At 36.2% G+C, this 26,647-nt stretch overlaps 1 protein-coding gene across 2 annotated transcripts in view; it reads left to right on the forward strand.

Moving 5' to 3' along the window:
* The first annotated feature begins 3,976 nt into the window (after nt 1-3,976).
* The window catches only part of mkln1 (muskelin 1, intracellular mediator containing kelch motifs), a 31,198-nt gene continuing 8,527 nt past the window's right edge, over nt 3,977-26,647 (forward strand). For both annotated transcript variants that reach the window (XM_052118862.1, XM_052118861.1), the window contains exons 1-12: nt 3,977-4,061; nt 7,684-7,753; nt 9,545-9,687; nt 14,101-14,189; nt 15,018-15,127; nt 15,894-16,086; nt 16,569-16,646; nt 16,961-17,026; nt 17,514-17,626; nt 19,748-19,960; nt 20,808-21,029; nt 22,776-22,905. In XM_052118862.1, the coding sequence (XP_051974822.1) occupies nt 3,982-4,061; nt 7,684-7,753; nt 9,545-9,687; nt 14,101-14,189; nt 15,018-15,127; nt 15,894-16,086; nt 16,569-16,646; nt 16,961-17,026; nt 17,514-17,626; nt 19,748-19,960; nt 20,808-21,029; nt 22,776-22,905 (1,507 nt within the window). In that variant the 5' untranslated portion in view covers nt 3,977-3,981. The remainder of the gene's footprint in view (nt 4,062-7,683; nt 7,754-9,544; nt 9,688-14,100; nt 14,190-15,017; nt 15,128-15,893; nt 16,087-16,568; nt 16,647-16,960; nt 17,027-17,513; nt 17,627-19,747; nt 19,961-20,807; nt 21,030-22,775; nt 22,906-26,647) is intronic.

Below are 26,647 nucleotides of genomic sequence, written 5' to 3' on the forward strand. Positions count from 1 at the left end.
ATATCATGTCCATCATGTGACAGCGCGGCCTCCCTCATTGGAAACTTAAAGGGACCTCCTATTATGGCTGCTGGATCCTATTCACAGTCCGTCCCGAGTGGGACATTCTTAGGTGTTTAACAGTTTGTTATGGGCCAGGCTGTTGATATTTGTTAACAGGATGCCTAACGTTTTAGATTTCTATACATTATATAAATATATATTTTATTTAATAAATATATTATAATTATGTATATATTATATAATGTGTATATAGCCTATTTATTACACATTTTCTATAAAATATTGTTTTTGTAATTTATCATATATCTTGTATTCACCTAATTCATCCACAACTTTTAAGTTATCATATAATAAACCAAATACTTTTTAAGATTTTATGTGTGTTTTTTATTTGTATTTTTTTTTATATATATATAATTTCAAGATTTTACTCAAGGAAGATATTAATCTATAATATAATTTCAATTCTAAAGAAAATTATTATTAAAAGATTAAAGTTTCTCTACTCAGGGATGTTAAAAGAATATTCCAGGTCCCATACAATTTAAGCTCAAACAACAGTATTGGAGGCATGATGTTATTAGGCCTACCATAAAAAAATTATTTGACTCGTCCCTCCTTTTCTTAAAAATAAATAAATAAAAAAGCAAATCGAGGTTACAGTGAGGCACTTATAATAGAAGTGAATGGGGCCAATAATTGGAGGGTTTAAATACAGAAATGTGAAAGGGATAGTTCACACAAAAATGAAAACTCTCTGAAAATTTTCTCTCCCTCATGCCATCTTAGATGTGTATGACTGTCTTTCTTCTGCAAAACACTTTTAAAGATTTGTAAAAAAAATCCAGGCTCAGCAGGTCCTTAGAATGAGAGGGGATGGTGATTAGATTAGTCAGCATAAAAGTAATCCATCCTGTCTCCAGCAGTGACATTAATGTCTTCTAAAGCAAATCGATCACTTTGTATGTGAAAAATAATTTTATTTCACACACAATGGCACTTTTTAACTTTAAAAGATCGTTTCCAGTCAGGCGTTGAAGAATGGCCAAATTTACCAGTCAGTAGTCCTGTGACGCAAGCTTGAAGCTTATAATTTTATAAAAGCTCTTCATTAATTCTTCTTTTAAAATGTGTGTATTATTTGAGCTTTAAAGTTGTAAAATTGGCTAGAACTTTACACAGAAAGGGTTAGTAAGTGATTTTAGCACACTAATATCATGTTAATATGCATATTTTTTAACAGTAAAACAGTGAGTATTTTAACATTTCTGGATTGGCCCCCATTCACTTCCATTGTAGTCTTACAGTAACTCAGATTTGTGAAAAGGTGAGTAGAGTCAAAAATATATTTTTTTGGTTTTCAACATTATACCACAAATGCTGCCGATTGACTTAACTTGTATTAAACCAAGAATATTCCTTTAAAATATGCAATAAAGATGTAGCTGTATATTTCCCCCCACTATCCTCATACAAAATGTCCTTTACCTCATAGCACACAGGTTTAAACCAATTACGACACAAACTGTCCCCATACATTTACGGTAAATTAAAAGAGCTCTTGCCAAGATCTGGCCATGCACTTAGCAGAAATGACATTATCTCTCATTCCTTACATCAGCTTGTTTCCGGCAAAAGACAGCATGATTAACCGAAGGCAGAATACATTTGATCTGGAAGGTCATTGTGTTCTTCAGTGCTCTTGAATAATTAGCCTCACTAATAACACATTTTGACTTATAGGCACGTCCACAGTATTCCTTTAAATTATGTTCAGGACAGTCATAGAGTAATTTTATATTGAGGTCTTATTATCTGTCTATCTGTCTGACTGTCTGTCTGACTGTCTGTCTGTCTGTCTGTCTATCTGTCTGTCTGTCTATCTATCTATCTCTTTTTCTTATCTATCTGTCTATCTGTCTGCTCTCTCTCTCTCTCTCTCTCTCTCTCTCTCTGTCTGTCTGTCTGATAGAGAGGGCAATGAACGTAGGCATTGAATTAATGTTTTATTTATGTCCAAAACTTTACAACTTCTTTAAGGATCAACCCTGTCTAATCTTCTCTTTTGTATTTCCAGTATCGAAGAGCCCAGGAGATCGTGTGAAAGCAGAAGTCCACAGTTCTACAGCCAATAAAAGACCCCTGATGCATGGAATTAGAGAGGATTACTATTCACTCAAACAAAAAAGCACCACCGCCTCCTCATCCCTCGCTTTGCTCTCTGGCTATGAGCATGGGATCGCCCCTTGGGCTGTTCGTTTGGCTACATAGCCTGTTCTCATGCTTGGAGAGTAGCCACTAGTTCATTTGCTTATGTCAAGAATAGCCTACTTTTGGGCTTATCTGCAGTAAATTTGCTCAGAGCAATGTTGAAATGATTAATGATTCTTCCATAGCTGGATGATTCATTTATAGTACCAGTGTAATATAGGTCTAATGAAAATATTAGGTGATGGAGGAGTGGGAAAAGTTTTACTTTACAGCAGCCTAATGAGATGTATAGTTGAATGAATATTAAGTCTCTTAGGAATTCCTTCAAAGTTGTACTAGCATTATCTAGTTTACAAGTAAAAGACATGTCATTGTCTAATAATTAGTGTTTAATTGAAAACTTTTAAAAAAATATTCGCACAGTAACTCTGACCTTGACCCTCATTTCATATGGTAATCCACCATTTTGCATCAGTTGAGTTACCAGATGTATTACACATTATACTTTCAAAACAAAAATAACAAAACCAAGGTTTTAAGGAAAATACAATAATAAAAAACAAGTTTTTATAATACCAAAAACAAGATGGAAGCATTACATTCAGGAAGTTTCAGGAATAGTTCATCCAAAAATGAAAATGCTCTCATCATTTACTCACCCTCATGCCATCCCAGATGCTTTCATTCTTCTGCTGAACACGAATATGTTTAGAAGAGTATTTCAGCTCTGTTGGTCAATACAATGCAAGTGAATGGTGACCAAAATTTTGAAGCTCCAAAAGCACATAAAGGCAGCATAAAAGTAATCCAAACGACTCCAGTGGTTAAATCCATAGAAATACATACGTATATGCCTTATTTGGCTGGTTTGGATACGTCAACCACCGCGCCATCTTGGAATGGTCAATAAGGAGAGCTGTTTGAATGTAGGTGAATGAGAGATGCCTCAGACTGCTGCATAAACTGCTTTTCTGTGGAAACAGTTCAAGTAATGAACTGACAGGATGTTGATTTTCAGTATATTTGCCATGATATATTAATTTGAACAGCTGCTAATAAGGTATCATATAGGTTATGGTTAAATCCATATCTTCAGAAGCGATATGATAGGTGTGGATGATACTTTCACTCTCCACTTTCAATTTCACATTCCTATTTTTGGCGATTCACATTCTTCAAGCATAGCACCACCTTCTGGATAGAATTTGTAGTAAAAAAGGACTTAAACATTGATCTGTTTCTCATCCAAATGTATCACATTGCTTTTAAAAATTTAGATTTAAATGCATGAGTCTTATGGATTATTTTATGCTGCCTTTTTGTGCTTTTTGGAGCTTCACAATTTTGGTACCCATTCACTTGCACTGTGAGGACCTACAGAGCTGAAATATGTTTCTAAAAATCTGCTTTTATGCTTAGCAGATCTCATCTATGATGGCATGAGGGTGTTAAATGACAAGATCATTTTATTTTTGGGTGAACTATCCCTTTAAATAATCAACAATGAATAAATTACATAAATACAATTTGCTCCATTATAAATCTATTAGCAAGTAAAAAAAAAATGTATTATGATGATTTTTTTTATTATCATTATTTATAGTTATTATTAGTACCAAAGGGCAGCATAGTTTTTTTTTTTAAGGCTAGTACCACTTTTAAACTTTAGGTGCCAGCGCTGTGTGTGTGTGTGTGTGTGTGAATATGTATGATATACTGTATACTGTATACTGTGATTTTGTATGTGTGTGTTTTTTGCACATCAAGATGGCGGTGGCTCCTGACAGCAGAGTGCTCTCCTACAGTGTTTATAAATGGAGCTCGTACTCCTCTACATATTTACCCGAGTGAGTAACACACACTAAACATACATATTGTGTCATTATATGTTCAGTTTAACACAGACACAGTTCTAACTCTAATTCAAATCAAATATATAGCTTTATTTATCAAACGGGCCGGACTACAACAGGAGGGTATAGATGCATACATACATCAGCCGCAAATGTATAAAGAGGAAACTGTACAACAAGCTAATTCTCTAAATGTACACATATAGATGCACATGGATTCGGAAATGGCGCTAAATGAGGCAATATATGCGTGTAAACATGCTGATTTGACAGTGATGTTAGCATCATTCTCAGTTAGCTTATGCTAAGCTAGTATGGAAGCAGCTCATGTGATTTTATATAAATGAAAAGCCCGAAACACACCTAGTGTTTTATGTTACCTGTCCTTATAAAGTTTATGATACATCTTTAATAACAAGACAGTTGTCTTTCTGTACTAACATTTTCATTATTTGTTTTTAAACAAATATAAGGACCGGAGTGTTTTGCCAGTTAGCTTCATTGCTAGTTAGCTAATAAGCTGTAATATGAAGTAAATTAAACCGAAAATAGTTATGGAAAATTGTAAACATTTATATAGTCTCTACTTCTTTCTTTAAAGGCTTCTGGGCAAAAAGCAACTAATTTAGACTCAACTGTATGTATAAATGTACGAAGATGCTGTGGTGGCTAATGCTAAACTGTGGGAACCTAACACCCTCAGTCACACACTATTTTTATCCTTTATTTTTAATCTCCTGTTAGTGATACTACAGAGTTAGTCCACAAAATTATGTAACCATACTTCCACGGCGAAAGTTTTTTTTTTTTTTTTTTAACAAAGGGGCTTGCATAGTGAGTATATGCTGTAATTTATTGCTGGCTTGCAAGACAGAATGTGTTTCAAAACCTAGTGAGCTGCTTACCTAGACAGCATTTTTGGACATAATAGGCGGGGGGCCCAAAAATGATGTCTGGATAGGCAACTTACTTGGTTTTGAAACATATTAAATGTGCTTTGGATGTCTATTTTGATATAACATGTAAAATGTCTATAATGTGTGTTCTGTTTACCTTTGTGAAATAGCCTAAATCATCTGCTACAAGCTTTCTTTATTTCTAGTCTCTATTTTATGTCACAGCATATGCCAACATATGTTTCATAATTTCATTAATTACTCAAGGAGCGACATCTTGTAGCCAATTGCATTGTTGCAACACCTATGAATCCCTTGTCACTTCGTTGTTCTTGCAGATTTCCTCAAGCCTATAGTAATGTTTTTTTATGTATCTTTTATGTTCCTCTTTGTCTAGAAACCAGCAGTGTTAGATGGGTTTCAGACATGAAATAGCCATATAATCCAGTTACAAGAGAAACTGTGTAAAGTTGATTAAGTTAGAGTCACATTTGTGCATGCAATCATAATTTTTAAGTGGACATCATCATTGCATAGGCAGCAAAGTAGATCATGTTTTTTATGAGTTAAAGGTGCACTCAACGATTCCTGAGAAACACTGTTGATATTCGAACTCAACTGCCAAAACAAACACACCCCTCCCTTTCAGTGCTCCTTTGGAAGCTCCGCCCTCGATTTATCACAATCCTTTTTTTTTTTTTAGTTTATATTCATCTGACCTTTTACTCTTTGTCTGTTTCTCAGCCATTTGTCCTCCTTGGAGTTTATCAAGTTCACATCAGCCAGATTTGCTGTCGTTTTTCTAATGAATTTCCCTCTTGCTCTGCCCCCACCCCCATCCTGTGCACGCGCAATAAGATTAAGATTCAACTTTATTGTCATTGTGCAGAGTGCAGAGTACAGAGCCAATGAAATGCAGTTGTTTTCGCATATCCCAACTAAGCTGGGGTCAGAGCGCAGGGTCAGCCATGAAACAGCGCCCCTGGAGCAGATAGGGTCAAGGGCCTTGCTCAAGGGCCCAACAGTGGTATCTTGGTGGTGCTGGGGCTTGAACCACCGACCTTTCGGTCAGTAACCCAGAGCCTTAACCGCTGAGCCACCACTGGCCCAATAACCACCCCCTGTTGCTGATTGGCTGGAGTAGTTTTGTGTTGAACACTTGGAAGTCTGTTCCACTTTGTTTTTGTACCATTTACAGAGCCAGGGCTGTGTACAAATACTAGATGTTTTCCAGCACCCCCAGAATGGACAGCTAGCAGACAATGAGGAGATCAAAATACAATCATATATTTTTTGGACATAAAGTGTATTGGATTAGAATTTTATAATCTTGAAATGGATAGTACACACAGAAATGAAAATTCTCTCATAATTTACTCACTTTCATGCCATTCCAGATGTGTATGACTTTCTTCTGCTGAACACAAACAATGACTTATAGAAGAATATTTAGACTCTGTAGGTCCATGCAATGCAAGTGAATGGTGACCAGACATTTCAGGCTCCAAAGATCATATAAAAGCAGTCGGGGTGTAATGATCCATCAATCTGGATCGATGCATCAATCCATTAACCAACAATCCAATGTTATCCATAGTGTGCGCAGGGTCTGTGAAGCCAAATTGCACTCTGCTATCCGTGTGCTCGCGAGCTCCAGACCAGTGACCAGATCAGTGCATGCGCGTCAACAGGGCACTCCTTAAAATGTGAACACACAGAGCGGCTCACATGCTTGATTAATTCAGGCTCCCATCGATATTGTTGTGTATGCGACCCTTTTGAAATGTACATGAGATTTTGCTATTGAAAAGTACATGGAGCAGTTCAGCCATCATGTGAAAAGTCTTACATAAGTCTGAACAGCACTAACAAGGGAAAGAGATACACCTGCTCCGCTCCAGCATCAGTCATAAGACTCTACACATCGACTCCCTTACTAACATTTATCCCAGTTAACTGTAACAATTTTTTTTATTGTGGTAGTAGCAGCCAAGAAAACTGCGGATAGCACAGATAGTTGGAAACAAGTCATGGGTATGTAACTACTTTGAATTGGATTAAACAATCAAACGATTGATGATCACTTGTGTGTGACATTATTTTTTATATTATTATCTGTATAAACTTTTTCAACATCTGAAGTACCTTATTTTGTTGTAGATGTCCCAATGAGTATACTAAATTTGAACTTTTCAGAGAGCTCAATAGAATATTCAAACGTATTGTGATGAAATGCCCGATTTACACCCCTTAAAAGCAGCGTAAAATTAATCCATATGACTCCAGTGGTTTAATAAATGTCGTCTGAAGTGATGCAATCAGTTTGGGTGAGAAAAAGATCAATATTTAAGTCATTTTTTTACCATACATTTATGGTAAAATTGTATACTTTAATATTGATCTTTTTCTCACCCAATCCTATTATATCGCTTCTAAAGACTAATTTAACCACTGGAGTTATAAGGATTACTTTTATGCTGCCTTTATGTGATTTTTGGACCTTCAAAGGTCTGGTCACCATCTACTTGCATTGTATGGACCTACAGAGCTAAAATATTTTTCATTTTTGGTGAACTATCACTTTCAGTCAACACAAACATTGCAGGCTCATATTCTCACATTTTGACAACATAATAGAAGCACAGCTTTACTACCATGCATGCATGCAAGAAAGAAAGAATAAGAAAAACTCTAACCTGCTGTCTGATCTTTTCTTGCAGGAATATTTTAGTGGACAAACCTAATGATCAGTCTTCCAGGTGGTCATCTGAGAGCAACTACCCTCCACAGGTAAATTCACCACTTCAATACACATGTACTGGTTTGCTTTAGTTCATTTCCTGCCTCATTGCACAGTAAATGTCCACAAATGGTCTGATTAGTGGACTAGTTCTTGATTTTTAAAAAGGTCACTGTGTCAGTTTGGCTTCAAAGGTGTGTGTGATGCTCTGCACAGGCTATTTCAAGTCATTTTTATTTGAATAGTGCTTTTCACAACACACATCATTTCAAAGCATCTTTACAGAAAATTATGCTTTCACAGAAAAAGCTGAAATATAGTAATGACTTCCTAGTCATAATAGTGTGGTTTAATAAAAAACATGATTGTAAATTGCGCATTGAAATAAATAATAAAAAATACATAAATAATATTTATGTTTAGACCCCAGTTTTTGCTAATACATAAATTATATTTATAGTTTTAGACCCCAAGCAAAAGCTGACTGTGGCAAGGAACACAAAACTCCATAAGATGTTGGTTAATTGAGAAAAAGTACCTTGGGGGAAACCAGGCTCACTGTGGGGGCCAGATTCACTCTGGCTAAACAACATGAATTTAATGCAAATATTAGTTATTTATGTGCAGTGCAGGTCATTGTTTAAATGAGTAAACTAAGTGTTGGGGGCCTGTAAGATGAATTATTAAAATCTTAGAATTAACATGCTTAATTAACTGCGGAAGTGCACACAGATGCATTGTCCTTTGTTATTTGGCTGAAGAAGGCTGCAATTAATTTATTATCTATGTATTCCATTTTAAGAGTGTAGTCCATCCTTTGACCAAGGTGATGCAGACAGAGGTCTGTAAGGTGCACTGCTGTTTGTTTGTAAGCTTGTGGACTATTTATTACAATAGATTGATGAATCAATTACAGTGCTTGTATATTTTGGAATTTTTTGGTTTGAAATTTTCATTCATTGACTGTATGATGTGCTTTCATCTTTTTTTAAAGAGGAAGCCTCCACTCTCTGGCTGGCTCTGTGGCACAGACCATGTAGCGCAGGCAGACATGTGGTTTTGCAATAAAAGGAAATCGAAAGTGCGTGTTGGCGGTACATTAGCATGCATCCTCAACTTTTAACCTCCAGCCTAAACTCAAAGGCTTGTGTTTTCTCACTTGTGTCCTTCCACTCTTGTCCTTTCACTTAAAAAAGCAAAAGTACAGTCACCAACCCTACAGAGACCAGAATTTCCTGTCATTAGCTTGCAGTTTGTTCCCAGAATCCTTCCATATGACCTATTTACATGCTGTAAATCATAACAGAAAATTCAATCAATATATGAGCGATCGGATAGATGCTCTAAATGTTGTAAAACCAATTCTTTACCAAGCTGTTAGTGGACCCAGCCATCAGTGACGATGGATGGCGTATTGCAGTCACCTCCCTGTCTTCGATGACAGAAACACAGATTTTTTTTTGGCTGGTTTGTCATTGATGTCTAGTCAATTGAAATGTTTTAAAGAGGGTGCCATGAGTAATGGATTACCCTCCTCAACCCCTCCTGTTCACCTGAATTTGAAGAGGGTGTTGTCACTGAGTCCCCAGCCATTTTAAGTGTCTTCTTTCAGATCAGATTATTTCAATACGTTCAAGATCCATTCTGTGTAGTGTGGTCTGTGGACATTTTGCCAAACCAAGTAGCTTGTCCAAACATTCATTTGAAAGTGAAAGTCTCAGCTAAACTTTTTTCGGACTAAAAACAACTCGGAACACCTTACAAATAGACATCATGGCTGAAAATCTCTATACTGATGGCTATAACATAACTGATCTTAGGTCTTTTTCTGCTACCTCTAGTACTTAATCTTAAAACTTGAGAGACCAGCTATCGTTCTGAGCATCACCTATGGCAAATATGAAAAAACCCACGTGTGCAACCTGAAGAAGTTCAAGGTGTTTGGAGGCATGAGCGAAGAAAACATGACAGAACTCTTGTCCAGGTAAGTGGGGTCAGCGAATGATGATATGTGATTACAATCTTACAGAGCACTCTAGGCTAATCTTTATTATAAATCTGTTTAACAGAATCATTCCTTGTAGACTTTAGTCTTCAGAGAACAAAGCCAGGTGCTTCATTTATAATGACTTTCATAAAATTATCTTAAATGTGAACGTATTACAATTTCCTAAATGTTCCCACAAACTATTTATAAAATGTCTGTACACATGAAGAAATGTTCCTAAATGCATCCCACTTTATAAATCACAATTCATCTTAAAATCATGTAGATTAAAAGGGCATGCACAAGCTATTGTTTCTTTCATTTACAGTACATGTGGGGCTTCTTGTGCAGCTGGCATGGTTTTCTAAATAAGTGAGTGCAGCTACCGGTTTCTGCACATATGATGTAGCCTATTCAACAACAATGCATTAGTTATTCATTTTCATAATAAATAAGAAATGCATTTATTGACAGTGGTTACTGTAAATACACACCATTGTACAACTAATGTCTATATTCTTGCTAAACTTTAATGGGGTCATGAAATGGAGAATAAAATGATCCTTGATATTTAGATATATAGGAGGTAACTGTCCTATAAAAACATTTTAGAACTAAAAACTTCCTCAGTCAAAAAAAAAAAGCATTTATTGTTGCCACCATGCTGAAACATCTCGTTTTGAAATCTGTGCTGTCATGACACATTGCTCATTTGTATTTAAACATCCCACAACATGCGTCATTGCACGCTTGGCCCCTTCCACTGGTGTGCAGTTCAAGTCAAGATAGCAGGCCTTTTGTGGCTAACCATTTCTAACATAACACCAAAGGGGACCCATCTGGACTATTTTGAATTATTTTGTGTATGAACATAAACTACACAAACTACACGACTCTTTTACCGCTATCATGTTTCTCGCCACTTTTAAAAGATGCGGTGCCAAGTTTCAACTCTGAAAAGGAGAAGCAATTCTCTTTCATTCAGCTGCTGTCTGTGTTGCTTTGAGCCCAAACGAATTTTGAACACGTTCTTTTGCCCATCTGTACTATTTTAAATTGTTGGTGTATGTAAAATTAGGATGTCTTTGACGATGGACATCTTTGACTGATTCATAGTTTTTCTGGCGAATGCGCTGTGTGTGTGTGTGTGTGTGTGTGCGCGTGTGCGTGTGCGCACGCGTTTTCACAGTGCTTTGGACAATGATGTGTTCGCTTTTTTTTGGCTCATGTCTGTGTTGATTGTTTGTGAACCGTCATAATACGATTCCAGCTTTGCAAATGACTACTATTGAAGGATGGGGCAGTTCAAAACACTTACAAAATGTAAGTAAACTATTTCATTCATGAATATTTCAAATGTCATAACAGTTTGATAGTTTATGGTTAACAGTTGTGCTTGATATTGAAATATTCGGATGCAATGTGTTAGATGTACGTTGTATGTAAACTAGGGCTGCACGATTTGGACAAACTAATATTGCGATTATTTAGAAAAATATTGCGATTATGATGGTAATGTTTTACACATGTTCAACTGCAAAAAGTATACTGGGGTTTTCACATTTGAACCCTCTTAAAAAGAACCAAACTGAGACTTTTTTCAGTTCACCCACAAACATATAAATATATAAACAGTGAATCAAAGTCTTTTTCATATTCAAATGTTACCATCCTCCGTGTACCTGTTTTTGTCCATTTTGTGACAGGATCTCAGCCCACTAATCATCATCATCATTAGTTTTTGAAACAGAGTCAACTTGAATATTAGGGATGCTCAAATCAGGATTTTAACATCCGATACCGATCTCTGATGTTCTTTTCAGCTCATCAATCGATGCTGATCATTTAACGTTTTATCACCAGCTCTGTCAAAACTGGTTATATGTAAGCTTTCTGCTCAATGTCACTGTTAACTACATTTCCCTGTCAGTAAAACCATAGTCGTTACCTGGTTTTTGCTGTCAGTCAATAATTCAGTATACACAAAATATAATTTTAAAATATAATTTTATAATATAAATGTTACTCTTTATTCTAGGCCTTAAAAACTAGTAGCCTTATACAAACTATTCTTTACTGTATATAAGATAGTCCTAAAGAACGAGGCTTAATGTCAAACTGAAGTTGAACTGATAACGCATTGTTGTAATTCAATTTAAAGTGAAAATTTGTATTAGTTTGTCACCATTTAATTTATTATTTATTTATTTTTTTTATTCATTATTTTATATTTAATTTAGAAATGCATTATATTATAGTAACTACATTTTTGATATAGATATTATATGTAAGTTCCTTTTCATTTTGTTGGATGTTGGTAATATTAGTTCCGCTTTCACTTGTTTCCACGGGGAGTGTAATAAGGACGACATGATCTCTCGTGAGGTCAACAAATGACTGGAGAATGAAGAGATGTTTCTGGACTCTACAGGTGTTTCTGTTAATGCTGTTTGCCCTGCAATCATTTAATAAAGATGTTTGAAATATACACCATCTTGTATTCTGCGTTATTATTATAATACCTGTGCCTTGCGGAGACTGAGATGCTGCTAAAGCAGATAATAATAAAAAACGCTTCACGCAGGACGCGCCAGTTTAGTGTAAATGAAGCGTTTAGCGTACGTAAGCAAACTGAACCGAACTCAGAGCATTTCTTTAAGCATGAGAGGGAGTTGTGGAGCACAGAACCGCTCTGAAAACACTGTAACAATGCTCTGACTTAATATAGACTGGACGGAGCAGCGCAAATACACTTTGAAGGGAGCAGACTATTTATTTATTTAATTAAATCACAGCCCTTTGCAATTTAATAATCGCAGGTGGTCATATCGCGGTTTCGATTTTATTTCGATTAATTGTGCAGCCATAGTGTAAACACTGCAATTTTGTTTTGTTTTTTGTTTTGTTGAGGGCTTGTACATTCTGTTCCGATTGAGTTTGCTGAATTGGAGGGGCTGCATGATGTTAGCCAATCATAACAGTGGGCATTTATGTTGAAGTTTTAAGGAGGTGCTTAGGCCAAAACCGAGTGTTTCAGACAGAAGGCCAAAAACAGGGTGGAAAATGATCATATATTACTAAATTGTGACTGTTTTGGTGCAAAAATATCTTATTATCGTTGGACCTCAGGAAAGATAATCATTTTATAAAAAAATAGCACTTCATGACCCCTTTAATTCCAAAAAGATGTTTGCATGCACTTTTACCTTTTTAATAGAATACAGTACATGCATACATGGCAATAACGTTATGTATAAAATTCACTTTCTTTTCCTGCCATTCTCTTTTGCTTGCTCTTGGCCGAAGGATGAATTGATGAGGCAAATTTGAAATATGAGTAGTGCTTTCCAATCCAAAATAAAACATTTACATTAAACATAATATTCTAAATAAGACCACATTCTGACTCCTAATAGAATATTCTTGTTCACATAAAAGTGCTCACTCATTTGTTAATATATATATATATATATATATATATATATATATGTCATTCAATGACTCATATTGTAGCATGCACTGGCACACTTTGCACGTAAAATGTTCGTACGCATGCTTTTCAGTTGACGTATGCATAATAAAAATGTTACGTCAGTTTCTGCTTTTTATAAATCCCCATGTGTTCCTCACTTTTGATCTAAGATCAAATCCATAAAACTTAAGATCAAATCTAATCGTACATACATTTTTTAAATGAGGCCCCAGGTATCCTGCACATAGTGTTGAGTAGGGATGGGTCTTTCTTTCACCAATGGACTAGTTGATAGGTAGATTTAGTTATTCTCATTTTTGTTTTAGCTTCAATATTTTTAGTGGTGGTGCTTTTATAGGGGTTGAGTTTAGAGACACAACTTCTCAGAAAGGTTTTTAGCATGCTGACAGCTTGCTATGCCTAAGAGGGCTGTCCGAGAAGTTGCGTCTATAAATCCATCACCTTTAAATCACCACTGCAACAGCCATTAAAGCACTGCTTATGTAACAAATCCACCGTCTTCAACAATGCTTTTCAATGGTTACTTTTGGACTTAAGCCTATTAAACCTTTTATACATGAGGTCCTTAAAGGAATAGCTCACAGAAAAATGATTTATGACTTTCTTGCTTCTATGAAATGCACAAAGAGATGTAAATGTTAGTCAGCATTCACTTTCATTTAAATCTTTTTTTTTTTTATACAATGGAAGTGAATGGTGACTGAGGCTGTCAATTCTGCTCAATATCTCCCTTTGTGTTATATGGAAGAAAGTCTGTTTTTATGGGTTTGAAATGACGTAAAAGTGAGTAAGTGGTGACTATTTTCATCTCTTTAAAACAGACTAGTCATTTAGACCCCAACCCCCCCCCATTTCTGGGGAAATGGCTTTTTTGGAATGTAATGATGTCATTCACAATGTTCATCATCTAATCCTAGTGGCCTTAAGAATGACTTCAACAAGGAGACATTTACGCTAAAGCACAAGATCGATGAGCAGATGTTCCCCTGCAGGTTCATTAAAATAGGTGAGTGTTTACAAGCCAGTTAAAGACTGAGTGAACTCATGTGCTGACACATTTAGGTGAAAGATCAGTCATCACATGAGTTTAGAGGAAGACATTGAATTTGGTGAATGCATTTGAATGACACTTTGAAGTCTCGGAAGAAACAAACAAGTGCTTCTGTGAATGCTGAATGGGAAGAAACATTTATTTTTGGAAAATTCAGAGCAGATGCAGAGTTGTACTGATGACAATTAATCATACAGTCTGTTTTAAACATTGTAATCACTGATATTAGTTTGAGAAGGTGCAATCTGAGATCACAGTAATATAGATCAGGGGGTTTAATGGACCCCAAATTTGATGATCAACTTGTAAGGGATACCCTACCTTATAATTGAACGCAGCTATACATTTTCATTTCATTTGTATTTAAACCCATTTATACTGTGTGAGAAAAAATAGTAAGTGTGATTTTTATAAAGACAAAATTAAATAATTGGCTTTTATATTGTTATTGTATTAAAGCCAAAAGAAATTATTAAAATATTAAATGAAAGATATTTATATATATCTTTTTTTTCTACCCTCTATTAGAATAATGTTACATGTGTAAACCTGAAGAAAAATATTTGAAAGCAATTTAAAAATTTCTAAAGGTTTCCTTTTTATTTAACTTTTTCTGTGAAATTTTCCAGACCCCAATTTAAAAAACCTGATCTAGATCACTGAAATCTAGATTATGTTTTTTATTTTTTTTTTAACTGGTTAACTGCTGTGAACATACTGTTTGTCACCACATGTTTGAATGTCCCATCTTGATGTATTCTGTATGTGTTTGGTTGTATGCAGTGCCGCTGATGTCGTGGGGGCCCAGTTTTAACTTTAGCATCTGGTATATTGAGTTACATGGGATAGAGGATCCAGACATTGTCCAGCCCTGCCTTAACTGGTACAGTAAGGTAAGGTTTGTTGTAACAGTCCTTCATTAGAACTGTGGTTTGAGGGTGAATCACAAATAAATGATGTGGGTCATATTTCAACATTGTTCACCCTAAAAGCTAAATTATTATTATTATTATTTGCATGAAGAAAAAAAGCATATTTTTAAGACCAGCTGCATTGCGAAATTTTTTGCATTGTGATTATATGTAATTATCAGAATTAAACACATTTTCTCCCCAAATTCTCATTCATGTGAAAAGCGATTTACTGTTCATCCTCTGTTTATTTTATTAAATAAAATATTATATATATACATTGGCAGGTTTTGTAAGATTAACATCTCAATTTATTTAAAGGTTCACATTCTGCGTCACTAACCACTTTGAATTAAAATATGTGAAATGTGTCCAAGCAAGTTACATTGTGCTGGTTATAAAAGAGGAAGTGAAACATTGCTGTATTGTCAGGCAACTCAGATCAATCACGTTGTCATCATATTATATTTCCCTAACATCCAAGAAGAATATCTGCATGTTCATTAACAAAAAAAGAATCCCTGTAAATTTACTTAATAAAATATATGGCTTGCTTTCTTGTAAACGGTGTCATTTTCTGTGAACAACATAATTATTAACGGTTATTTCACATTGTTTTTAGTTTGCCAAACTGTTGCAGCATTGATAAATACAATCATGTTTTATAGCATCTGCAGACCATTTGCAAAATCAGTTTCATGCAGTATTAAACATGGATTGCAAATGACTTTCATTTTTGTCCGGACAGTACCGTGAACAGGAGGCTATCCGCCTGTGCCTGAAACACTTCCGGCAGCACAACTACACTGAAGCCTTCGAGTCCCTGCAGAAGAAAACGCGTATCGCCCTGGAGCACCCCATGCTGACACACCTCCATGAACGACTGGTCCTCAGAGGAGACTTTGATGCCTGTGAAGAGCTCATTGACAAAGCCGTGAGAGGTACCTCACTAAGTGTTTCATCACATGAATCTGTGCCAGGTTCTTTAAGTTGGGAATGTGGGCATGTTGATTCATTTTAAGGAGGAGGCTTTGTGATCTGGATTAAAAAAAAATGTTCACTGAAAAGTGTTTTTTGGACCAATTTTCAGTAGTTTTGATATCTAATTAACTTTAACAGATATATGCATCTAGCAGATGGGAAAATGGACCAAAAATATTAGATTTTTCTTGCACTCAGGTGCAAATAAACATTTTTGTCCTATGAAATGCTTTCTTGTGCCACCTGCCAGGTTAAGTGTGGGTCTAGCTGTTACCTGTATCCTAAAAGTTGTTTGTGAAAGCAGTTGTTACCTAACTATCATGTGTTTCTTTTAGTAGTTACAATGTAAATGCACTTTGTGCTGTTGGATTTTTTTCCCTCTCAGGGAGCATGCGTTGTTAAATTAAAACGCACCCATCACTCAATATCTTTTCTCTTCCAGATGGTTTGTTTAATCAGTATATCAGCCAGCAGGATTATAAGCCACGTTGGAGTCAGGTCATCCCTAAATGTAACAAAGGTACGATTGCAGCCTGCAGAATACACGAAGCATGCTGACAATAGACGATTGCTCTGAATCTAATACTATGTCCTTGCCACATGCAATGCGATAGTCCTCCAGGACGTTTTGCATATTGCTTGTTAGCCCTGCCCACTGTGAGATTGTTTTGGTTCAAAATCCAGCTCCTCATAACAGAACATTAAATGTAAAATATCTTGTGTCATGTCCCGCAGCAGTTTCGCATTCAGTGTGGAGAGACACATTTTTTGGTGCTGAAACTTTTCACATCGCACCTCTCTCCATTAACTTCCTGCGTTCTCTGTTTGATGTAGGTGATGGTGATGATAACAGGCCTGGCATGAGAGGAGGTCATCAAATGGTCATTGATGTTCAGACAGGTAAGTCTTGCATCAGACTGCTGATTCGTGAAGTTTCAGAGTGGGTGGTTTTCAACTCAACGCAGCATCATTTAGCCTGTTCTGGCATGCATGTAGTGGAATGCAAGCTAATAGTTGTGTTTTAACCAATGGTCGTGAGTTAAGGGCTGTTTAAAAATGTATGTGAATCTGTGAGCTTGTTGTTTTAGTGGGTTAGAGTAACAATCGATCTCACATATCCCCCTGTGCTCAAAATGACCTAGAGTAACCCCTTCTACAGCTGAGCGCCTCTCAAATGCTCAAACAACTGTCTCTGCTTATCACCATGGCGACATCGGCTTCTCAACCTTACGACAGAGTCTGTGGCTTTGTTGACCTGCTTTTGAAGAGTGATATGTTTTATAATTTGAAAATGCCATAATACTCTTTCTTTTTCCTTCGGTTTCGCATTCGGTGTCTCACCCACTCACCCTTTCTCTCTCTTTGTGTTTGCCTTTTTGTTTGGCAGAAACCGTGTATCTTTTTGGAGGCTGGGATGGAACGCAGGACTTGGCCGACTTCTGGGCCTACAGTGTGAAGGAGAACCAATGGGCCTGTATCTCCAGGGACACAGAGAAAGAGGTACAAGAGAAAGTGAAAGAAAAGAGTGGGGTTTTTTCTATTATGGCTTGCACAAAAAAATCCCCTAAACCTTTCCATCATGTCACTGAGTTTCACATTCTCCATCGCTCTTTGTGTGCAAGTGTATTGACAAAGTCTTTCATCTAGATTACTGAGATGGGGATTGTTGACTCATTGTTGCTATAGTTTACGGATGAGAACGAGAATGCGATGATTGTAATGACAAATATGTGCAGTGGTGGCCATAATGCTGACAGAGGATATGATGGAGGTCTTGCAGAGCTACACTTTTGACTATCGGCATACATAGTTGTACACTTTGCAGTTTATTCTGACCTAGAGCTGCTCACTTAGACATGAAGGGGCTTTCTGACTGACAAGTAAAGTGAATAACCACAGTTTGATTTATTTATGTGACATTTAAAGCTACGCTATGTAAGATGTTTTTTAGAAATGAACAAAATGTCATTAATGAGCAAGTACACCAACAGTACTTCTTCCTAACCATGTTTTTGCCTTACCCCGATTAACTACTGTAATCCTATAATAATAATTTATATTTTAGAGCTATTTGGATGGATTTGGTGAGAAATTGCATAATTCCGTCATTTGTCTGTGTGTAAAAGCTTGTAGCCACAACAAATGAGTGACACTGACCATGGATAATTCAAAAAGGTAACCCTATGGGGAATCACACAGTTTCAAAATAAAGAAACCGAGAAGAGTTTGGAAGCAAAAAAGAAAAGAGACAGAACCCGTAATCATTTTCAGACGTGGCGACAACTCGGAGATCAAAAAGGATTTAAAATCGTCCATGAAATAGTTTTTCTCACTAGGCAGGTAAGATATTTTTTTGGAACGATAGTGAGCCAGATAGCTCTCTTAGCACGGTAATGCGTTAGATAGTGTTAGCCACTCAAATGGGGCATTTTATTAGGTATTGTGATACTGCAGTTTTGAAGGAGAATGGAAAAATGAAACTTATTCTGGTAACAATGCCAATCTATAAACATGTTACTACCTTGGTCTTTTTGCCTGCTTGTTAATTTATAATAGTTTTCACCAGTTAATTTGATCTGATATGACTAGCATTTCTTATGTCTGATGTCATCGTTGCCTAACTTTTGTAACTCTTATTTATTTTAAAACTGTCAAAACTACAGCAGAATATATTCTACTTACCTGCTCATAAGGCATATTTTCGGATATTTGTCTCTCTCTCTCTTTTGTTATTTATTTATTCTTTGAGGGGAGTGGTGCGAGTTTTGTTGTCCTTAGTGGCATTCACTCTGATAAGATGATCACCTGTAGCACATGGTTACTTCTCTAACCATCAGATTCATCTGCGCAGAAGAGCGGAGGCAATGCTCAACTCACGTAATTTCCAAAGTAATGTTCCTCAGTAAGTAACCTGCAGATTTATGCTTCAGCCGCTAGAGAGACAACAGTTACATAGTGTAGCTTTAAGGGGTGGGTACATTTTAATTCAATGACCCCACAATAATAGACGCGCATCAAAGAAATACAATTTGTGTAGACTTTGTCATGAAGTATAGTTCTCTGCAGAACAATAATGGGTATTTCCTAATCTGTGGGCGTTTTCAAACCAGGATCCAGTAAAAGTAGGGAATCTCAATGTAGTCTAATTGGGGAAACACCCATTTTTTTCTTCCTCAGACACACAATTCTCTTATGTCTGTCCTAAAGTTATAAGTATAGATTTTTTTTCCCACAATAACACTCATGAAAAACTCAAAGTATATGCTTTTGTGGTTGTGAATTTTTTGTTAAGTTGCTACTAATTGCCTCTGACAAAATTTTTAGCTTCTTTCAATGAGTTAATGCCATGAATCTTGCAAATCCAGTGACCAAGTTCTTCCTCTGAAGCATTTATTATAGCAGCTTGGTACCTTGTAAACACAACATTATTTCCTGGAAGACTAATTAAAAAACACATGCAGCCTGACTCCAGTAAATCCAGCCAGCCAGAGAGAAACGTGTAATTTTAGCGATTTTGAGAGCCTTAATTGCAATATAAATTAGTCTGTATATGTGTATGTATGCCATCAGAAGATTAAACTATAATGATGGTGAAGTTGTTGAGCATTGTGTTTCTTTTAGAATGGACCCAGTGCTCGCTCATGCCACAAGATGTGCATCGACTCTCAACGTAGGCAGATCTACACTCTGGGCCGTTATCTGGACTCCTCTGTCAGAAACAGCAAGTCCCTGAAGAGTGACTTCTATTGCTATGACATTGACGCCAACACGTGGACTCTGCTCAGTGAGGACACGTCTGCCGATGGGGGGCCCAAACTTGTGTTTGACCACCAGGTATGTACTTGATGCTTCTTATAGGTGTACACAGGATTTGCACAGACAAACCAGCAGGAGTCTCCCTTTTGTAAACTGGTGGTTCGTAACAGCTCTCCTGGGCGAATTTTTAGGAAAAATTCTTACCGGCTGCTAAACACCTTCTTACTGCCACTGGTCCACATCATCAGTAGATGTGACCTAGAGCTCCACCTACCTTTGAGGCAGTACGATCGTTCGCTTGGAGACATTTTCCAAGAACATGTAATGTGTTTTTTGTTTAATTAGTCTGCAAAAGGAGTCAAATGTGCTCAAATACTCTTGTGGTAGCACGTTAGTGTCATGAATTCATTAGACAAATTAAAAATGTTCTACTGCAGGTTTACTACTTTATATCATTGAGTGGTTAAAACAACTTTTAATGACCTCATGTGAATTCTATTCATAGAATGAGGCATAAAGTCATTGATATAAATGTTTTATGTCACATTGTTGAAGGTTTTACTGAGCGTCTTCATATTTAAATATACTTCTAAACGCCTCCACAGTGGTGTGGAGCAATCAATGTTTGCAATCAATATACCCTTGCTCGGCTGTTTAGAACTTCTATTTACACCTGAATGAAGAAAGAAGAACTTCACCAGAAGTATATCAGGGCCTTTGTACATAATTTTTTCTGTAGAACACTAAAGATGATGTTTGGCAGTATGTTAGCCTCTGTCACCGTTCAATTGGTGACTTGAGCATTCTGCCTAATCTCTCCTTTTGTGTTCTACACATGTCAGAATTTTCATTTTTGGGTGAAAAATCCGTTCAGAGTTCAGTATCAGGCTGGGTAAAAGTTTTTCTGTCTTTCCCTCTCTTTCAGATGTGCATGGACTCCGAGAAGCACATGATATACACTTTTGGCGGACGGATTCTGACTTGTAACGGCAGTGTGGATGACAGCAGGACGTCAGAACCTCAGTTCAGTGGGCTCTACGCATATCGCTGTCAAGTTGGCAGCTGGAGTCTGCTCAGAGAGGACTCGTGTAATGCCGGGCCGGAGGACATCCAGTCACGAATTGGACACTGCATGCTCTTCCACATGGTCTGTCCCCATAGTAATGACCCAAAAAGAACATGGTTCCATTTGCAGCTCAGATATTTTGCACATCTCATGTGCCAATTTATTTGTGTTTACCATTTCAAAATAACTGGGCCCAACAAAGTAGTGTCACACATATGTGTTTCTGCAACATCCAGTTATCCTGCAAGCTACCAGATTCAAATCGTCTTTTGCACCGACACAGGCTGCACTGGTTAAGTGCCTGTAATTTATATTGGCTCAAACAGTTAATCATACATGTCTTTTAAATCACAAAATAAGTTAATTTTATATATATATATATATATATATATATTATTAGGGCTGTAAATTTAACACGTTAATTCAGTGTGATTTAATTTTACAAAAAATAACGCGTTAAAAAAATTAACACAATTAATCGCTTATTGGCCACGGACCATAATAAGGAAGATTCCTGAGAAATGCAAGCTTGTAGTACGACCTGTTTACTCCAGAGGGAAAGTTACATTTCAGCTGTATGAGTAACGCGCAGTTTATACAGTGAAGAAAACACTACAGCACAAACATGCGTTACGTTCTTGCGTTCAAAACACTGAGCGCAAATGCAATCTAAGGGATCTCAAGATGTGTTTAAAGATTGAGTATTAAACTATATTTAACTTGACACAGTGACCTAAACATTTTATGTTTATGACTCAACACACCCGAGACGTCTGACGTAGGTGTAAATTGACGGGCCCTTAAATTAGCCCTCATAATAAATCTCCAACAGATTGACAAATTCACTTTTGAAACGGATTGCTGTGAACTGTATGCCAATGATTGGCTTAAGTTCAATAATATGGTAGTAAACAATACATTGTATTCTAAAGCAGCTTTTTGTATTCTTATTAATGATTAACTCTTTTGCCACAGGAATGTAAAGCATTTTAATTATCTGAATATTTATATATATATATATATATATATATATATATATATATATATATATATATATATATATATATATATAATTTCCAACTCGTCACCAAAGTACCATGATAAAGTTTACAGCTCTTATACGTGATCTTCCGATGTGTGCAGAAATGTTTGTTTACATTAGTAGTGGTTGTCATTCATCAAACAAAAAGTGACTCAAGAGTCTTTTCTAGCACATAATGTTTATTTTATGTAACAAACAGCCAAATTTAGACCCTACTCAAAAAAAGTTTAATGCTGTATATTCATTCTTGTCGTTTTGAGTGTGAATGTGCATAACATACCATGGGGCCAAAAGTCTGGTACTATGTTAAAATGGTGAAAGTTTTACTAATTTCATTAAATAAAAAAAAATATATATATATATATATATATATATATATAATTACAAATCATGTGGCATGGACCCCACAAGTTTGTGCAAACCCTGATGATCCATGCTCTGCATGATTTGAGAATGTTCCAAAGAGCATCTTATGTGCTCAATGGAATCAAGGAAATTTGTCCTTTCTTACTAGCGGCCTAGAAATAGAGGTCAAACAAAATTTTTAATCATACCTGTTCTTGTTTATTTCCTGAAACTTTGATATTCCATGTTTAAATAGTCAAATTGTTTTCAATTAGGTTTTTTAATGCAACTGTATTTCCTAATAAGAAAGAGGTTAATTAGAAGAGAGATATTGGTACCGCTTTTTATTTTTTCAGATCATTTCAATAACATTGCCTTAGTTAGACGACAGTTGACTGTAAATTTGATTGGATTATTTTTCTTCTCTCCGGCTCATGCAGAGAAATCGCTGCCTGTATGTTTTTGGAGGTCAGAGGTCCAAAACATACTTGAATGATTTCTTCAGTTACGATGTTGATGGCAACCATGTGGAGATCATCTCTGATGGCACCAAGAAGGACTCCGGCATGGGTATGATGAAATCAGCAAGCTGTAAATGTGTAAATATAATTTTATAAACTATGTGGAAGTCACCAATCTGGTATTTCTGAATTTATTTTTGTATTTAAAGAAGCAAAAATAGTTTTTACTACTTTATTACATAATGGTGATATTTTTTTGATGGTCATCATGTGACTGACATTTTCAAAGCCATGCCCTGAGAAAACACTCCTTAAAAGGACAGCAGAGGTATGTTGGGCATGAAGGTGACATCATAGTCAGAAATAGTGGAATCAGGTGGGGGTTACGTCACTGCTGTGGCTTGTTGCACACAGCTTTGGCGAGCATGTGATCTACCGCAGCCTACCATTCAAACAGCTCTGTCAGTTTGACATAATTTGTCTTCCCATCACTGGTGTTTACAGATGTATAAGTTTGTAGTGGTGATCAATGTTGCTCATGAAAATTGTCATAATGATGGTTAAAAAAAATAGCAGCAAATTTATGATGTTCTCATGTGGAGACTCTGCATAAAACACATTTTAAAAGCCTTTGCAGGTGTACTAGCAATTTGCAGCATTAGTACTTAGAGTAGAGTAGTATTAATCTACTGTAATGATTAAAAAAACTCTTTACATTTATGCATTTGGCAGATGCTTTTATCCAAAGCGAATTACAGAGCCCTTATTACAGGGACAATCTCCACGGAGCAACCTGGAGTTATGTGCCTTGCTCAAGGACACAATGGTGGTGGCTGTGGGGATCGAACCGACAACCTTCTGCTTACCAGTTTAGTGCTTTAGCCCACTACGCCACCACCACTTCTTTACATTTTCTTCCTGTGCAAAACTCGCCATGCCATATGGTGATGTAGGATTTTGCCAGGGTGTTGATATGCTGTTGTTAATGTGTTCTAAGTGTTTTTTAGCTGGTTGCTAAGGCATTGCTAGGTTGTTTCTAACCCCAAGTGTTAACAGTATTAATCCTTGTGACTATTAAACTTAATGTAAGATATTTTACAGATGCTAGCACAAGTCCTCTACACAGTTTCTGGCCTCTGTTGGCATGAAATCGACAGAAAACAATACCAATTTGGTTAAGATCTCTGAACACTTTTATTGAATTAGAAAATACTCCACACCCACACACTTGTGGTGATTTGCTCACCTAAAACCCTGGTGCACATTGTACGATTTTTGCCATGATTCTGCCATCTGAGACACATTTTGGGACTCCTAAAGGATTTCTGTCGTCGTATGGCAAAATCTGAAATCTTACATTTTAGTGTGACATTCTCACCGATGGTTGATTTAATAGACTTTGTGATGACTTTTGCTTTGCCAGAAATGTAGCATCACATTTGTCCATGGTCCACTCCTCTCTCACACCCCAATTCACTGTTTTCAGAGAAACCCAGCTGAGTTTGCTCCTAGGAAAAAAACCTGATCCGCGTCTGCACCATAGCAACATTTATGCCCAGTTATCACGTTACAGTACTCAAGCTCTTTTTAATGTTTTTTTTTTTCTTCTTTTCATTTTATATAAAAAGTTTTAATAAATAAATAAGCAGAAAATACTTGGAGAAAAGTTTAATATTTCCCTGAATGTTACAAAATGAAAAATAAAAAAAAAATTATTGTATTTTCTTAACGTTTTTCTCTACAACTTTGTTTTAATTACTACTTTTAATACATTTACTTAAAGTGTCTGTAAACTTCTTTAGTTAATATTCACACCACTCCAATTTCATAAAAAAAAAAGAAAAAAAAAAAGGAACTTGGTAAGTATTTATGGGAAGTTTCAATCCAAATCAGCAGATACAATTTGATACAGTTATAGAAATCTGTTGTGTTTCCAAGCGTGATATATTAGTAGCCCAGGATACATGAATTTTAGAAATGTTGCGTGGTCTATAGGTTACTAATCTAAAAGAGAAGATGTACTATAACCTATCTTTTTTGTTTTCCCTATGGGAGTGTAGAACTTTTGTCAAGTATTTTTATTTCCACAAGAAATCTTAACTTGTGGTAGCTGATTATTACTGTAGGCTGCCTCCCCCACTCACGTTAATTCTCTACAGCTGTAATTTTCTGTATTTATGATCAGGATGTCTTCTTATTAGGCAGATAAAATCCATCTTTCTATTTGTTTTGCTCGCGATGTAGTGGCATTGGGGCAATGCTTATGCCCTGCCTTTTAGGGGGAAAAATGCTCCTCTGGGCAAATCTTGCTGTTTCACTTCTATTCCGCAATGCTCACATTCACTGATCAGGACAGTTGGGACCACAGTCGGCTACAATGTGTATCGCACAGTGTGCCTTGGCAATCTTAATGCATTCATATCGTACAGTCTGACAAGCAACGATATTAAAGGACTGTAAAACTCCTACAGTGTATAGCAGGCTTAACACTCACTCAATTGCTCACTCTAGCTATGCATGTAAACAAATGCAACCTCAAGAAATCTTGCATTAAGACAAAGCAGCCTTTGTAAAACATCCTCTGATGGTAATGGAGAAGAATGCGGCAAGTATATAGGTCTTCATTTCACACCCACATAAAGCCCCATGTTAAACATTTTAAAATTATACCAGTTAATGCATTCATGCAAGCCATAGAATACTAAAAATAAACTATAATTAAGAGTATAAAGTGAAAACAAAAAAACTAACATTTTAAATGTAAAAAAATTTAAAAACTGCAACAACTCAAAGCTCTAGTACCAAATTCATATAATGATCCAATATCGAACAGCTATTTGATAGCGAAGAACAGAGGGAGTGAAAAGGTTTAAAAGTTTGTGAGTGCATTGAAGCATGAGAGAGATTGTGCAGACACAGGCCAGTGACACACTTCCTGTCCCCATAAACAGATTGTGTAAAATCTCAATGGGTGTCATGACGCAATGAGAGAGTATAAAAAGACCTCTGTGTTCTCTGTTGTCGCGTAAGAGTGTGTGTGCGCTAAGGACTGGGATGACAGAAAGAGAACAAGAGCTTGAAGAGACAAAAATAAGACTGAACTGAACAAAATTTACCAGAAAGGAAACCGTGAGCTTAAACAGAATGCTCACATCCAGACCTTAATATTTAAAATTGCTTTTACTAAATTATAAAAAGTGTGTGTATTATGCTTCTCCATTGGGACTCTTACTGGTGGGAACCAGAACTGGAGCAATTTATGTTCTCTGTATCATAAAGGAAAGATGTCTAAATTTACATGTATGCATTTGGTAGTTGCTTTTATCCAAATGGACTTCTAGAGAATTCAAGGTATTTTATCAGTCTGGGAATCTAACACAACTTTGGCATTACTAGGTCCTGTAGCACAACTGCCAGAACACGGAACACTTAATCTGTGATCCAATCCTTAATTCTGGAGGTTTTATAGTTATGCAAATAAATGCTTGGTGGTTTAGAACTCTTTGGTTTAACTGGATTGCATTCCAATGTCACAATGCTAAGTTAAGATTTTATTACAAAAATATAAAAAAATAATGATGTGGACAAAAACATAAACACAGTGGACGGGTACAGTGTGAAATATTAAGTGTTTTTCCCCCTCTTTGTTTCACTGTTTTATTTGTTTGTTTGTGGCTGAAGTAAAAAAGATTTGTTCTTTTTAAGAGGACTCAAATGTGAACCCTCAAAGAGTGGCCTATGTCTAAGAACATGGGTAAAACATTATCACATTTTGTTACTAAAATAAATCACTTACTAGTTTTTTGTTATTGCAGTTCAAATCGCAATAGCACTGTGTCTTATGCATGCTT

This window comes from Xyrauchen texanus, chromosome 45 (assembly GCF_025860055.1).
Source record: "Xyrauchen texanus isolate HMW12.3.18 chromosome 45, RBS_HiC_50CHRs, whole genome shotgun sequence".
Classification (NCBI taxonomy): domain Eukaryota; kingdom Metazoa; phylum Chordata; class Actinopteri; order Cypriniformes; family Catostomidae; genus Xyrauchen; species Xyrauchen texanus.